General features: G+C 44.2%; 1 protein-coding gene across 5 annotated transcripts in view; it reads right to left on the reverse strand.

Annotated features, from left to right (window-relative positions):
- PHTF1 (putative homeodomain transcription factor 1) overlaps nucleotides 1-17,313 on the reverse strand; it is a 499,499-nt gene that overhangs the window by 134,261 nt on the left and 347,925 nt on the right. For all 5 annotated transcript variants that reach the window (XM_069238694.1, XM_069238696.1, XM_069238695.1 and 2 more), the window contains one exon: nucleotides 11,374-11,460. In XM_069238694.1, coding sequence (XP_069094795.1) covers nucleotides 11,374-11,460 — 87 coding nt within the window. The remainder of the gene's footprint in view (nucleotides 1-11,373; nucleotides 11,461-17,313) is intronic.

Raw genomic sequence — 17,313 nt, forward strand, 5'->3', positions numbered from 1 at the left:
GGGGCAGTTCTTGGTACAATGTCCCTGCCACTCTCAGGCCACATCCCTTCCTCACATTGTGATTTTTGTTTTTTAAGTTGGTAGATCTGTTAAGGCAAAGAAGAACTTACTGAGCTTCTCAAAGGCTTCCATCTGTAACACCTTGGTGGTTTCCAAATCCTGTGCAGGATATGCCCCCTGTTTACTAGAGATGTGAAAAAGCAGCGCAATGAACACTATTTCTTTTCCTCATTAAAAGCAGAAGTGTTTTAATACGATTACATTGCCTCTTTCCTCCATGTGGTTGCAACATTTTCTGCATGTACCATGAGTTTCCTTGCACTATCCATTTGCTAGAGCATGTGTGCCTTGTCATTTTGACCGTGGGGGGTATTTGGCACAGAGTGCCAATGGTGGACATTTGCTTCTCTAATTTGCGGCTTAAGCACAATGTACACTTCTCTGTGCCTGCTGCTATTTGTCACCATGACAACACATGTATTTGTTTCCTCCATGTGCTTGCACAGGCCGAGTGCTTGCTCCCCTCTGGGTGTATGCCCCACACCTTCCTTTTCTGACATGCTACTGAAAACCTGTTGTAGCTTATGTTTGACATTACAATGTTCTACTTTTGGTTACCCTTCACCCTTTCATCGAGTTCTCTGTGTTCCAGCCCATCTAGCACACCCAGTGTGTGCCACTAATTGTTGTTATACAACCCTCTACTTAACAGTCCACACCCTGTTACCCATCTTAAGTCCATGGAAATTGTTTTGTTCTGACATCTGTCACTGCTTGAACGTCGTGTTACAAACAACACAAGTTTTTTCTGTGTCCCAGATAAGGCCAACACAAAATAATGTGTTGTAGAAGCATTGTGAAGTCAACTGAACCTTAATTTATACAGTGTAGTGATGTCATTTCCAACATTGAAATCGGCCTTTCAAACCATGCAGCTGTTGGTGCAGTCTTGGCCTTGATGCAGATATCGCTGTGTTCACATGAATATAGAACTGGACCTTCGAGTCTCCGGCAGTGCTTAATTTATGCTTGCTGTTTCCGGTGCGGAGCAGCAGCACTTATTTTTGAGGGCCGGGGCTTATTCTTCTGCCTCAAGCATTTGCTGCGAGCAAAAAACATACATGGCAAAGAAGGAGGAAGGAAAAAATTAAAAAGCGTCAGAAAGGGAGAAAGTAGAAAGCTGCAAGAGTGCGCTGAAGGGACAGGGAGTGGCATTATATGGATTGAAGAGGCCCGAGTTGGCTTCAGGATTACGCCGCCTCAGTATTCCGGGCTCCCGCATTTATTTGCAGCAGCCGCATGTTTAAGAGGAGGGCTTTGGTCACCGGCACCTTTTTATTTACAAATTAAGCACTGGTCTCCGGGCACTCAGAATGGCGAAACTTTAAGTACTAAGCCAGCAGCGAGAGCTCTCTCCACATTCCAGGTCTGACAGTGTGTACCAAAGGAAGACAAAGGCTGATCTGCCCTGACCTCTGAGTGATCTGAGCGTCACTGGTTGGTTGAAATGCAGCCATGTGCCTCTCCATTCTACACTAGTCAAACATCTGCCACAGCCATACACATGCACAATATGAAATACACAAAAGCTCCACTCTTTCACATATAGGTACAAACATAAAGAGAGGCGTGCACCACTGATACATGCTGCTGCACACAGATAGTCATGAACGCACACACCTGAGCCCAGACAGACATAAAGACGCAAACACCTACCTGCAATTAAACACACACCCAGACAGCAGAGAGGATACACACAGACGTAGATTCAAAACTAGATCTACATAAATTAAACACTTAGATGTGCATTCGTACATACATATACACAGTCTACCTCAGATACACAAACATATACATATAGGCTCTCATGAACCCACATATAGGGTAACTTATTATTTGTCATATTTAAATAATTGTTCTCCTTTATCTACAGGCCCCCCGTTAAGCAATCCACAGGTTGGCTCTACTTATTACAGTAGCCACCTCCTACTGAGGTAGGCCCCTTTTTCTCAGCACATTACCCATTAGCGCATGAACCTAGGAATCCTAGGCCCTGACATCCTTTGGCTTGAATTAATGGGTAGAAACATGTTGGCCAGTGAACTGTTGGTGACTCTTCGAGTCATTATTCTCTAGAAGCGTCCCGTTGTGTTTTTAATCTCACCAACAATCACTGTTAATAAAGTTGTAATAGTACACAGTTGATTGATTAGGTGATTTTAGATATTCTGTAGTACAAATGGATCCCGTTATTATCCAGATAATCTTTATCTCGGCACTCCCTCCAAGTTCTTTTAACAACAAGGTTGAATCCGTCCTAGTGGTACTATCCTACCTGGATGGGGGTAGGTGGTCATATGATGAAGCATTATACCATATAGAGTGTGAGACCACCTAGTCTGTAAGGAGAACTTCTCCTGACAACCACATTCAGCACAGCAACAAGTCCCGGAGTCTGGGATACAAAGACAGGCCAGGGCAATGTAACTCTACTTTGCACCCACATGACACCCCATACGCCTTGTGTATTTTATTTTAAAAAAGTGTCCGCCTCATGCAGCATGCACAAGTTTTAGACTTTTTATCTTTGGCGTGGTCTCCCTTAACTTTTTGCCTCTGTTTCCCAGGTTGTTGATGTGTGCTGGACTCTGTTTTTGCTCTTTTTGTTACTCTGGGCACTTTACCACTGCTAACCAGTGCTAAAGTGCAAATGCTCCTTTACAAAATGTGTATGTAATTGGCTTATCCATGATTGGCATATTTGATTTATTAGTAAGTCCCTAGTACAGTGCACCAGAGGTGCCCAGGGTCTATAAATCAAATGCTACTAGTGGGCCTGCAGCACTGGTGGTGCCACCCACATAAGTAGCTCTGTAACCATGTCTCAGACCTGCCACTGCAGTGTCTGTGTGTGCAGTTACAACTTCTGCCTGTAGAAGAGCTAAAGAGCTGAGGAAGAAGAGCTGCCCTACCTGTGACTGTGCTTTGTGGAGCTATCCTGCAGTTTCTGCTTCTGCCAGAGTAAGAGGGCGAAGACTGGACTTTGTGTGCCTTCCATCTTGTGAAGATCTCCAAGGGCTTGATTTAGAGCTTGCCTCCTGTTGTTTGAAGTCTCAGAGACAGCAAAGACTTTTCTCTGCCAGCACCTGAAGTCTCTGGAGAGACTCCTACTCTGCCAAGTGGTGACCATCCAGTTCCTGGGACCCTGAAAGAAGAAGCTGGCAGCCTAAGAGGAAGACGCAACTCTGACCTGCGGCTGAGAAATCGACGCGCCGCCGGCTTTGCGGCTGAAAATCGATGCTTGCCTGCAACGCAACCAAAGAATCGACACACAGAGCTGGAGAAACGATGCGCAGCATCGTTGACCATGGCTGGGAGATCGCAACACGCGCTGCGTGGTTTTTGGATCATCGTGCAGCTGGATTTCCAACGCAAACACCACTGGGCATGTAAAAACAACGCAAGGCCTGCCCGGACCCAAGAGTGCTGACCGGATCGATGCATCACTCTCCTGTAGAGAGAAGAAATGACGCAACTGACCCCACAAAAGGAGAAACAACGCAAGGTCTCGCTCGTGAGTGAAATCGATGCATCGCAAGCCCTTTATGACGCACACTCGCCCGTGCTGGGTTATTTTTGACGCACCCAAGGTACATTTTCATGCTAACAGTGTTAGTGTGTGTTTAAAACTACATGAAGACTCTTTTTGCTTTTTAATTGATAACTTGACTTGTGTATTGTGGATTTTTGTCGTTTTGGTCTTGTTTTGTTTTGTTTAGATAAATATTCTCTATTTTTCTAAACCTGTGTTGTGTCATTTTGTAGTGTTTTTCATTAAGTTACTGTGTGTGTTGGTACAAATACCTTACACCTAGCACTCTGAAGTTAAGCCTACTGCTCGTGCCAAGCTACCAAGGGGGTAAGCAGGGGTTAGCTGAGGGTGTTGCTCTTTTACCCTGACTAAAGTGAGAGTCCTTGCTTGGACAGGGGGTAACCTGACTGCCAACCAAAGTCCCCATTACTAACAACAAGTAAGGACACTTTGGCCCTCATTACAACCCTGGTGGTCTTAAGACCGCCAGAGTCACAGTGGCGGTTGGACCACCACCAATGTAGCGATCTGACTGCCACATTACAACCACTGTGGTAGCGCCACGGTCGCACCACCAGCATTACCATTTTACTGCCACAGGACAGACTGAAGGTCCTAATACGGCAGGTTTCATGGCGGTAGCACAGCCATGAAACGGCTGGCGTAGACGGGGTGGAGGGAGCCTCCCTGGCCAGCCCTGTTGTGATGTTCACTATCTGCTTTGCAGACAGTGAAAATCGCGACGGGTGCTAGTGCACCCTGCGCACTACAGCATTGCCGCCAGCTCTATTAAGAGCCAGAGACAATGCTGTAGGCTGTTTCCCACTGGGCCAGCAGGAAACTCTTAATGGTGCCTCCGGTGAGGCGGACTGGCTTTTCTATCCACCAAAGTCATAATCGACCCCTTTGTTTCCTTGCTAATGCAGGCCTGCTTCAGAAGTAACCATGTTTTTTACCCATGCTGTTTATTAAAGCAGAGAGAGTGACTAACTGTTCTCAAAGGTGTGATTTGACTTTGTAAATGATTTTTAGTGATTAGGTTGTGTTGACTTTCCTTTCTGTTATTTCTGTCCCTCACATGGAACTCTGCTCATTATTTGAGTCCTTCCACTACCTACTTCTCAGTCACTACTTTTTAGGTTGAGCGTAAGTGTTCGACCTTGTGTATACTTTTAAGTATACTTATACTGTGGGTTCAAAGCGATTTCATTTATTGGTTGCAGTGTCCTTTAAAAATCCTTGCTCGCTAGTGGTCAGTTCTGCCTCTTTGTCCCTACTTTTTCTCTATCAGAGCAGGGACTATCTACTGTATAATTACACTTTGTCCTGTTTACCTCTTTTGTAGGGGACTTTGTTCAGTTTTTGCCTCCTCGTCTTACACTGTGGGTGTGTTTTTCAGAGCACCCATGCTTCCTGGGCCAAGTCCTCCAGGAGGTCTCCCTTCCCCCTCCCAGTTAGCTCTGCAAACATAAAACAACAGCAGAGGGAAGTGCTTCCAGGGCCAACTTGCCCTTGCTCTCTCTGTCTTGTTTAAGTGGCTTCTACAGGGAGTGGCTTGTCCGAGGAGTGTGCGGTAAGTAAAGATCAGGTTGCAGCTTGTTTTCTATGCATTCAATTTCACACTGTGCCATATATTCAGGTTTGTTGGTGTAACTTTGCCTGCTCTGTTCTCTGGTAAGCCTGCTTGTACCACTTTGGCTTTGTGTTTAAGAAGACCTGATTAATTTCAGTGTTGTTAACCTGCGAGCAAGGCCATTTGTCAGCCTGCCTAAAGTTTCCACTTTATTGCACCCGCTATAGGCTTGCCTTGACAAATCTGATGAGTTTTTTCAGCTTGGGTCTTGTTTCAAGGAAATACTGAAACATTTATAAATTATTTGTTGCAGGAGCAGTTCCCAATCAGATGAGCTACTCGAAACACCACGGGCTGGATCGATAGGCTTTGGGTAGCTCCGATTGTGTTTATTGCAGTTAATGATGAGAATGCAGGTTTTATATAGCTCTCTTCTGCGTATGCTTCTCTAGGCACCTGACCCATCCCATGTCACTCTCAAGCAGAGTGCTCTGGCGCAACCTCCGCTCCACTACTGTTTCCCCTAAGGGCCTCAGTTTTTGTTTTTTTAATAACACAGACTCAGTTCAAGAGCACTGAAGGGCTTTTTTGTAGGCTCCATCTATGTTATACAAGGTCACATTAATTTATTAAGCACAGGGGGAGTAAGTAATGTTCCCAAGATCACAGAATGTTGAGCAGATGCGGGACTCGAATCAGGTTCCCACTTCCGAAGTCCGCAGCCCTGGCAGTAATACCACAACCCTTAATTAGGCAGGTCATGTCATGGTTCGTCTGTGACATATTGTCATAATTATGATTTGCCAGCCTCTCCTGGGCATTCGGCGACAATTGCCCGAGCCCACCGCTTGTTTTTCACTTAACCCTGGACACACCACCTCCCACTGAATGCTTGAAGCCTTTAACTTCGAACTCAGCACTTCAGGCAAGCGCCCTAGGGGACACACATTGTTCATGTAAATAAAGTTCATAAAATCAACAGGCGCTTCTGGTTAAGTGTGAGCCAGGCAGCAAGCAGTGTCTAAAGAGTGGCTCACAGTGTTTACAAGTGGGCCAGGGCTCATTCTGTTACATCTTGCTGATACACTTGCTCTGGAGAGGTGAAATAATAGTGTCTTGCTTTATTCAGATGGGATGACAATAGAGTGGCTGTGAGACGAGACAAACGTGTTTTCTTAACTTGTTTTGGAGCGACCAAAGAATGCAAGTTCTGTGTTCAACTTATGAATCTGACTGCACTTAGCCTCATGTTTTCAGTTTCTTTTAATTACTTTTGTATCCTTTTCAATTCACTGCTTGCAGTGACTTGGGCGATGTCTGGTGCAAGAGAAATGCTCTAATATAAAAGTGTGTTTGAACAGAAAGGAAGTCTGTGCTCAATCGAATGAATAAATTATAAATGAACTTTCTGTGTGTTATAGGCAGAAAGGGAGAGGTTATGAAAGTACATTAATCTCATACATATATTTTTAATTACAAATTATGAAAATGTTAAAGTGCTCCACAGTAAGAACACTTTTCATCTTCTCACAACTACCCCAACAAGATTGCATCATTCATCTTCCCCTGCTTATTGGAAGCGCTGTTAAGGGCACAAAGAGTCTTAAATGTTGTTTGCTCTTTGAAGTAGGATCTGTTGGTTGATTTAGGATGTTCACTCACAGCCTAAGACTTTGTAATCAGACTAGGTCGTTTTATTTCATGTTTGTTTCAAAATTTCAGATGCAAGCGCTCAAAATTCCTCTTGGAAGCATATCATTCCATTTATTTAGAAGCTTGTCTTTGCCATTTGGAAGATCTCCTTCGGAAATTGTAATGATTCTTGCCCCTTCGGCCAGACACATCTAATAGAGTCTAGCTCTCAGTACTTCAGTAAGAGATCACAAGCAAAAAAGAAAAAAAAGGAATTTGGTATCACTGGGCCTTATTAGTAAGGTACAGCAAGTTCAGCACCTTTTATTTGGCATATCTTCCCCAGTAAAGAAGGCTTATTGATACATCGAAACACTGATTGATGGAAATGGGCTGGTGCCTATCCAAAGAAGCTTCCTAACTACTGCAGGTTTCTATGGGCATCATTCAATTAAATTGTTTTTTTTGGCTCTTCTGTGCCAGTTCAGAAAGGAACCAACCATGGAAAGACAGAGTATTAATCAAGAAGAATTCTCAATGCTTACGAGAGTTAGGTCTGTAGTATGGTTTAGAGGTGTGAACTCAAATCTTTACCATCATTTTAAGGTCCGCCAGAGACAGTGCATGTGGTGTTGCTTGTGACGATCTATTGCTTCTTTAAAAAGAACAAACAAAGAAAATAAAGGTGCTATGGCTCAGCTATTGATGACCGCATCGCAGCACTTTTTTTTAGGTATAACGCACAAGCACTTTGACCTGTTATAAGAAATGTGGGCTTTTAACCATGCCCACCACACATCCATCACTTTCACTCATTCATGGGCTTGCCTTTCAAAAATTATTTTTTATCACTGGTAAATGCTTTATGTTTGTCCCACCTTGGGACAGTTTTGTTACTACATTACAGACTGCCCCATTACACGGATAATTGCATGATTGCTGATACATATAACTGCGAGCAAACTTTTTTTCTTTTTGTATCTCTCCTTCCCGCTCATGGCGGCCATGGTGCTTTGAATTGCCTCGCTTTTGTCAAAGGTTTTACTTTTCATTTTCAATTTAAGTGGCAAGAAAAGTCCACTTAGGAATTTAACTCGAAATCCATTGCATTGCAAATGCTTGATTCTTTTTGTTTAAGCACTTCATGACAGTTTGTCTGTTTTCCAGCTCAAGCACTTCTCTTACCCCCTCAGTCACAGTCTGTGTTGTTCTTTTTCACCTGTGTGCTTCTCTAATACTACCCTCAGTGTCGTAATCATCTTTGAATGTTTCTCTCCATGCTGCTTTTTCACACGTGCTTCTTCCCTCCAGCTTCACACTGTCCTCTTTGATCTGTGTGCTTTAAATGCCAAGTCGAATTGGCAGTGAAACAGCACACACAAGCCTCGCTATGGCAGGCCTGAGATATGGTTGAGGGGCTACTTCTGTGGATGGCACAATCAGTGCTGCAGGCCCACTAATAGCATTTAATTTACAAGCCCTAGACAGATGTAGTGCACTTTACTAGGGAATTACAAGTAAATTAAATATGCCAGTTCAGTATGTGTCAGTGTTACCATATGTTTAGAGAGAGAGTACATGCACTTTAGCACTGGTTGGCAGTGGTAAAGTGCCCAGAGTCCTAAAGCCAACAAAAATTAGATCAGAAAAAGAGGAGAAGGAAGGCAAAAAGTTTGGGGTGATCCTTCAGAGAGGGCCATTTCCCAACAAATGGCATGTGCCAATCACAATGGATTCAGTCGATGCAATTGATTACATTTCAATGGTGGTAGTGAATTTGAGTACTATAAATTCAGGGGTGGTATGTATATATATATTGCACATACCACCCCTGAATTTATGAGGCAGTCATGGCTCACAGAGGGGGCGGAATGGCAGGTGGGGGATTGGGACTCACCTTACCTTAAAATAATTATTTTTTTTAAAAACACTTACCTCCCGCTGCACTGCTCCTCCGTCTCGCTGGTGCTGCAGGCACAGGCTCCCAGCTTGCCCTGCGGCCAATCCTGTCTCTGCTCAGAGCAGCATCAGGATTGGCTGGGAGCGCCCAGCCAGCCCGGCAACTGCGTTGCTGGGCTGTAGAGACCCTTCTGCGCATGTGTGTTTGGCCAGCCCGAGACAGTGGGTCAAACATACATGCGCAGTGAGGGGAGTCCTCAGTCACCCCGTGGCCCTGTCCCTTTTCCCCAAAAATTATAATAAACAGTTTATTATTGTTTGTGCGGAAAAGGTTTGCAGCTACCGCTGCTGGCAGGGGACGACGCTCCTCCGCCCTTATGGAGAGGCCGGCCCTGCTGTAAGGCTCCTTTCTCGTGCAGTGTGTGCTGGAAGTCTCACTCTTCTTGTTGCAGGTTTCCTGACAGCACCATCCTGGGAAGACACTGAAGACTAATCCTAGAGGGGGGCAGGTGTTCTTTATTATTTAGGGTGTCAACCCTTCCCCCCCGATGTCACGAAACCAACTGCTTGAGTACACACACACCCCAACGCCTTTAGGGGCAGGTGGCTCACAGCAACAAAGGATGTTAGAGCAGAGGCCTCTGGAGAATACCTCCTCGATCTACAAAATCTATTTTGAGATTTCTTCAGATGTCCTCTCAGGAAACAGAGGGCTCAAAGCAATTGAAAAAAATTAAAAGCTGCTTTTGACGGCCTGCAGGACATCTCCAACTCCTGGGTCATGCCAATATATACACTTGAGGCACCCCACAACTTTTTTTTTCTCACTTTTCAAGGGAGACACATCCGAATACACAAGAGAACAACAGACTGGATGCATGTCCCGAACTCAGTCAATGAGCTGATGTTGTGCTCTGGGATAAAATGGCAGTCTCATGGCTGGTGACTCTCAGGAATAGAGCAAGCCCAGAAAACACCGCTGGGTGTGGAGCCCGATGGCAAACATGCCTTCCTTCCCCGGGGCCTGCCTTTTAATTTGTAGTCCTCGGTGAGACCTGCGCATGCAAAGGGTATCTTAATATGGAGGGCACTAGCCCCGTCCTTGTGCAGTCAAACCATGTGGTGCACTGCATGATCTGGGCCAACACGGACGAAGGCTTGTCTCTCTTTGCCATCTCCAAACACACAGCAGACTAGAATCATCAAAGCTTAAAAATAAGGTGGTCCAGGTGGGATGCACCGCAAAAGCTTATTTTAAGCCACGGGAAATTTGTAAAATACAGAAAATCGCACAACCGACAAGGGGAACTTTTAAAATGTGCCCTGTTCCACCGTCCAGCGAGGCATGTTAAAAGGAGAAGTGAGAAAAGCAAATAACAGAAACAGGACTTCTTTTAAAGACACAGTAGCAATGTACGTTAAAACATTATGCCAGACATCTAAAGTTCTGCTGTGTCGGGTGAGTGGTGGTGTAGCCCATCCAGCAACTTATAGTTCTGCACTGTGCATGACAAACTACAAGGATGTGCGATATCTACTAACACCCGACTTGGGACAGCATGAGATCTCCGCAGTGTGTATGGTCTGAAATGCATATGGTGAACATAAACATAACAAGGAATGCAGCGTCCAGAAGATCAAAGAGCCGGAATATCATAACATTCATTCTGTGTCAGTCTTATTGAATCGGCAGAATAGATTATAACAGTTTGCCAGAAGTGGCCTATACTATCTCAAGTCATACTGTAGCTTTTACCATTCGCTTCACTGCCATTTCGTTTATTTTCTTAGAGCTTCCAATTTCTGCCTGGCGCAGTGACTCTTGCAGCCGCGAACACCCTGTGAAATAATTGTGCTGCGCCCCGGGTATCACAGGAAAATGTCAAGCACAGAAATGACCGACCGCAGCCACCACCATCCCAACTTAACGCACTTCGGAAATGTTCTCTTGTCGAGCAGCTCCGTGCTGATCAAAGCACCGCTTTGATATTCTTATCATAATCACCTCATGAGCCAGACTGGTGCCCTGGCAGAAACAACATTAATTGACACTCAGATGTAACAGAGCGGGGTTGCTGTTATCTGCGTGTACCTCCAGAGAAAAATGTTAAATGTCACGCTGCCTCAGAACCGCTGGTGCACATTCAAAGAGGCATTGTAATGCGACTTCGGGGGTGCCGTGCTAAGCTAGGGAAATGCTCATTCGCATAAAAAAAGAGTTCCTGGACAGAAAGTTAAATAGAAAAAAGCGGAAGCCTACATGTCCGGGGGCAATACTCCAGGGGAGTGAGCAACTTGCAAAAAGGAGGGACCAGGAAGAGCAATTACCCATTGGCAAGAAAGGACTTTTAAAAGACAATCGATTAGACAAATGATAAGCAATGGGATGAGTTAAAGCCCACAAAGAACAAGCAACGGATCACCCTGACAGTGCAAGCGCTGTCTAGGCTCGACCTAAACATATTGCCAAGACAGCTTAATGCTGATTCTGCTAAGGGGCACATGTTAGCAATGTAGAAATGCTTGACCGACCCACTGGACTTGAAATGTTAACAATGCAAATACCCGTTGTAATAGCTGCACAAGGTAAAGCAACTCATGTAGAAATATCAACTTTGTTTTCACAGACTTCTCATTACACTTGCATTGTTCACAACAAAGCTGCTGACCATCTTACCTGAGCACAGCAAATAAATGCGATGGAAAGAGTCAGTAAAAACACTGAAGACACTATGACATCCACTGACCGCTGCGGACCACGCCTCTGTAGGAGAGAGGGATACACACCTATTATTCAAAGGCAACGCATAAACCACAAAGATGAAAAATACACACTGAGAATGAACCATTAACTTTTGATTAGAAATTTGTCTCAGTGCTCAAAGAATGTAGTGCACAATAACTAGTAAATCCAATTGGATGACATTTTGAGAGAGGATATTTATGTCATTCCCATATTCTAACAATGATATTCTGGTAGCACACCTTAACCCACGCATAGACCAACTGATCATGCTAGGAAATGAACTGAACTTGATATCACACATAAGTATTCTCCATTACTATAATTACTAGTGACGGCCAAACGTTATCGGTGAAATGTGAAAACTAGGTAAAACTGCAGTATTTGTCAGCCAATCTGATTGGCTCCTAATTAAGGCCAATCATATGATCTATCTAAAACAACTACAAACTTCCTGGACCATATTTGTGATTCAGTAGGCCCACAGGACTCCTACAGAAGTCATGAGGCATTTTTGTGGGCTTGTGACAACCCATGCCGCATGGTAGTACTAACTGCCCCACTCCCTGTGAGCAGAATATTGACCGCTGCAAAATCGGCCTATTGGTAACAATGGTTAAAGTTCCACTGCCCGGAAGGCAGCTTTGTGGACCTATAATTATCACCGTTGATGCATCTCTTTCAGATATTACTATTACCTGGTTACCTTTTAGATATGTGTATTTAGGGTACAGAGTAAGGCTACAAAGCCTTATATGTAAATTAGTGAGCCCAGAAATAAATTCCATATGGCCTAGCTCTCCCTCTTAAGTTCATACTTAATTATGTTTGAGAGGGATCTGATCGGATCCAAACCCTCTGAGTTTTTTTGCTTGGCTGTACCCCATTTTTGACCTCTACTTCTAAAGAAGGATTTTATCTTCTACTCAACCCCATGTGCTGCTGTTGTAATGGACCAAACCTTTACTTTACTTACCACCACACTAGTAAAATGAGTAAAGTCTGGTGTAGGTCCGCATGGGGATATATATATATATATATATATATATATATATATATATGTATGTAATTTCTTCCTAAAGATGCACTCTCAAATGAACACTTGTCTATTTTGTACATGCCACTGCCAACAGGCTGTTAGAAATTGGGTTTTTGGTTGACAGTCAGGTTACCCTCTGTCCAAGCAAGAACCCTCACTCTAGTCAGGGTAAGTCACACACAATCCAAAATTAGCCTGTGCCCACCCTCTGGTAGCTTGGCACGAGCAGTCAGGCTTAACTTAGAAGGCAATTTGTAAAGCATTTGTGCAATAAATCTTACAATACCATAATATAACACCACAAAAATACACCACACAGTGTTTAGAAAAATATATAATATTTATCTGGGTATTTGCAGGTCAAAACGATCAAAGATGCAATATGAATTTGTAAAGATATCACTGAAAAGTGATATAAAGTGTCTTAAGTCTTTAAAAAGCAAACAAAGTCTCTTTCAAGCACAAGGTACCTGGTTTGGAGTGGAAAATCTCCGCAAAGGGCCGCAAAAGAAGAGATACGTGGAAAAATGGTGTGTGCGTCGATTTCTCCCCAGCACACACGGACTTGCGTCGTTATTTTTCACGCGGGGAAGTCGTGCGTCGTTTTCCGGCATGCGGACAGTCTCTTTCTATGGGTCGCGGGGATTACCAGATGTCCCGGGTCTGTGCGTGGATTCTCCTGCTTGTTTTCCGTCTGCGCGTTGTTCCGCAGGGCTGTGCGTCGAAGTTTCGATCTCACGGCAGGCGTCGCGTTGATTTCTCCTCTGGAAGTCGGGCGGCGTTGTACTTGCGAGGCCGTGCATCGAAGTTCCGGTCGTCCCGAAGGCGTTGCGTCGATCAGCGTCGGTGTGCGGCGTTTTTCTTGCCGCGGAACAAGCTGTGTGCCGAAAATTTCGGCGCACGAAGCGTCCAAGTGAAAAAGAGAAGTCTTTTTGGTCCTGAGACTTCAGGGAACAGAAGGCAAGCTCTATCCAAACCCTTGGAGAGCACTTTTACAGCCAGACAAGAGTTCAGCAAGGCAGCAGGCCAACAGCAAGGCAGCAGTCCTTTGGAGAAAGCAGACAGCTGAGTCCTGTGAGCAGCCAGGCAGTTCTTCTTGGCAGGATGTAGTCTCTGGTTCAGGTTTCTTCTCCAGCAAGTGTCTGATGAGGTAGAGCAGAGGCCCTGTTTTATACTAAATTGTGCCTTTGAAGTGGGGGTGACTTCAAAGAGTGTCTAAGAAATGCACCAGGTCCCCTTTCAGTTCAATCCTGTCTGCCAGGGTCCCAGTAGGCCCTCCACCCTCCCAGCCCAGGAAGACCCATTCAAAATGCAGATGTATGCAAGTGAGGCTGAGTACCCTGTGTTTGGGGTGTGCCTGAGTGAATGCACAAGGAGCTGTCAACTAAACCTAGCCAGACATGGATTGAAGGGCACAGAAAGATTTAAGTGCAAAGAAATGCTCACTTTCTAAAAGTGGCATTTCTAGAATAGTAATATTAAATCCGACTTCACCAGTCAGCAGGATTTTGTATTACCATTCTGGCCATACTAAATATGACCTTCCTGCTCCTTTCAGATCAGCAGCTGACACTTCAACAATGTATGAGGGCAGCCCCAATGTTAGCCTATGAAGGGAGCAAGCCTCACAGTAGCGTAAAAACGAATTTAGGAGTTTTACACTACCAGGACATATAACTACACAGGTACATGTCCTGCCTTTTACCCACACAGCACCCTGCTCTAGGGGTGACTTATATGTAGAAAAAGGGGAGTTCTAGGCTTGGCAAGTACTTTTAAATGCCAGGTCGAAGTGGCAGTGAAACTGCACACACAAGCCTTGCAATGGCACACCTGAGACAAGGTTAAGGGGCTACTGAAGTGGGTGGCACAACCAGTGCTGCAGGCCCACTAGTAGCATTTAATCTACAGGCCCTAGGCACATATAGTGCATTCTACTAGGGACTTACAAGTAAATTAAATAGCCAATCATGGATAAACCAATCAATAGTACAATTTACACTGAGAGCATATGCACTTTAGCACTGGTTAGCAGTGGTAAAGTGCCCAGAGGTCAAAAGCCAACAACATCAGGTCAGAAAAATAGGAGGAAGGAGGCAAAAGGTTTGGGGATGACCCTGTCAAAAAGCCAGGTCCAACACAGGCGTACAGCTTTTGAAGTGGGTCTTGAGAAAATGTGTTCACATTTCGCTTGACATTCATGCGCTGACACTCTGAGTGCTAGTCATGTTGCCCCTATAAGCTTTTGTGCAATTTAATCATCCAAATATTTATGATTTTGTCCTTTTATTTGGTGCCGGCTTCAATCATTAACATTTCTTAAAAGTCAAAAACATATCAGTATATAATACCTAAATTAAAATTTCCATCTTTGTCTAGAGGTTACTTTTTTTAGCCACACAAAATACACATTGGCTTAATAGTGGAAAGGAACTCCAGTCTATGTTACTGGAAGCTCAGCAGGAAGGATCATTCTTCTATCGAGGGACTAATAATACCAGCAACAGACCAATGTCAAAAAGGAAAATGCGAGACCTCCTGTTCATTCATGTACAGCTAAACCTGCCACTGAGAGCCGTGGCATTCACAGGAAGTGAAGACAAGACCCATGGTGTAGCAAGGAGGGTTAAACAAATCCAGTTCCCCTAAGGGCTAGGGATACCACATTTCTGACAGAAGTGAGAGACGTCGACTTGGGGAAAATGAGGGTAGGATTCTTAAAAGGTTTGAAAAGTGCACCAATCACTTCAAGGTATTTTCTATAAACTTCATAATTGCTTTGAAGCAGAAACAACCCGCTGAGTCCTTGGATAAGATACAGAAGAGCTGTCCTTGATTGCTCCAGTCTCTTCTCTGAGCAACAGATTTGCCACTAAACGTGGGAAAGCTAAGATCCTACTATCCTCCTAATCTCACTGAGATAACCTGCCATCCACTGGTGCCTTAGTGTGACAGCTATTGCGAGACCCAAGTAAACAATGACATCATGAAGCCAAAATGTTAGCACTTTGGGAGTCCAGGACAGCAGATGTATCTCTTAAAGTAGAAAATAGAACACTCACAGCCATATCCCTAGCCGGCATATGAAGCGTGGGAAACATTAGCACAAACTTAATGGGCCTGGCCAAAGGTTAGTGGTGTGAACGTATTCATCAGCTGACCGGTCTAATGATGCTTCAGGACTCGTACACTGCTGAACCTGAATGGAGAGATTACTAATATGCTAAGCCCCAAATTTGGGACTTCTGAGATAATACTGAAGGCTGATAAAACAAATAGTGCAACCCTGTCACCATACTTTGGAACTGCTTCCCACTTATGCTTTTTTAACCACACAGGACCTAATCACAGGATGTTTCCACATGCCTAGTGTAAGGCTATGGAACTAATATTCAGAGCATTTGTCGACACTGACTCCCATCCTGGTCAATGAGGGTGTCTCACTCTAACTTGGAACCTTTGCGTTTGCACACTGCTCAAGATTCTTGCTGCAACATCTGACATAGCCTGACTCACTTCTTTGAGACTTTGCCAGATAGCAGGTTGTGATGATCGCAAATGAAAAGGACTTAACTACAAAAAACACACTAAGTATGAAAGCAACATTACTCCAGAAGGCCAAAGTAATGCCAGATCAACCTAATCGAATTGCGGACCAGCCTAACCTATACGCTTGCCTACTTAAAAAAAGGTCATAGTGATACCATTGTTTCTGACCCAGTTATAATTTTTAGGTCTGGCTTCACAGTGCAGCTGTCACTTGAACTTTTATCAACAGCAAAAGGGCTTTAACAAGCACTACTGAGAGAGGGAGGCTCTGGCTCCGCCCATGCTAGTTACCGTGAGTACAGCATTTGATTGGGCAGAAATAGTGTCCTTCATCCTTAAAAAACTGATTGTATTGCCCTTTTTTTGTGGGAAAGTGTATGCCCAATACAGCAGGGAAGATGTGCTTTTGTTGACAAACAAATGATCAAGGCTTTGGCCCAATCTGTTCATTAAAGAAATATACGTATGTGGTAACAAAATTTCAAGGATGTATGACCCTCCGGCTTGAGATCCCTTCATTTTCCTCGCTTCCTCTGCCTTTTATATCTTGGCTAATTGAAGATTTTTAGTTAAGACTATTTGTTTCTGGGCTTTTGACTAGTATGTAACCACTATGACACTGTTCTTGTGCAATGTCCTGTAATAACACCTAAATAAAATATTTAAAGAAAGACAAAGAAAAGGTACGATAACTGCAGCGATAACTGCAAAAGACCTAGCATTTTTATTGCTTATTTATCTTTTTTGGGGGTGGCGGGGCAGAGGAAGGGCGTTACAGAGCGCATGCATTCACCCACCATGGACATCTTGGCGCTAGGAACACACAAGAACATAAAAAAGCGTGTGTGACAAAAAAGTGCTTGCTGCATGTTGGAAAGAGGGTCATTAGTTGTGTGGCCTGCACAAGTAATAGATACGCACACAACCACAACTGGGAACCAAACACCCCATTGTAGCGCTTGACTCTCATAGGGAAGCATTGCTGAGCAGTCCTAGGCTTACTCAAGGGAGGTGGTGTGGGCTAGTAAGCCCCATTCGTGGACACGCAAGCATGGCACTCAATAAATGATTGTCCAGTCTGTACTTTTTCTTTTGATAAAGTAAAAGTACGTAACACACTCACTACTCAATACTATGCAACAATTTACAAATATACACAAATGGATGGAATTACCCTTGGATGACACTGTGTAATCTCTCATGCCTCCCTCTCAGGGAAAGATAATCCAACCACCCACATGGCAAACCAGCTCGTTGATGGCAACCCCTGGCTTTACTTCTGTTTT

The sequence above is a fragment of the Pleurodeles waltl genome, chromosome 6, assembly GCF_031143425.1.
Source record: "Pleurodeles waltl isolate 20211129_DDA chromosome 6, aPleWal1.hap1.20221129, whole genome shotgun sequence".
NCBI lineage: Eukaryota > Metazoa > Chordata > Amphibia > Caudata > Salamandridae > Pleurodeles > Pleurodeles waltl.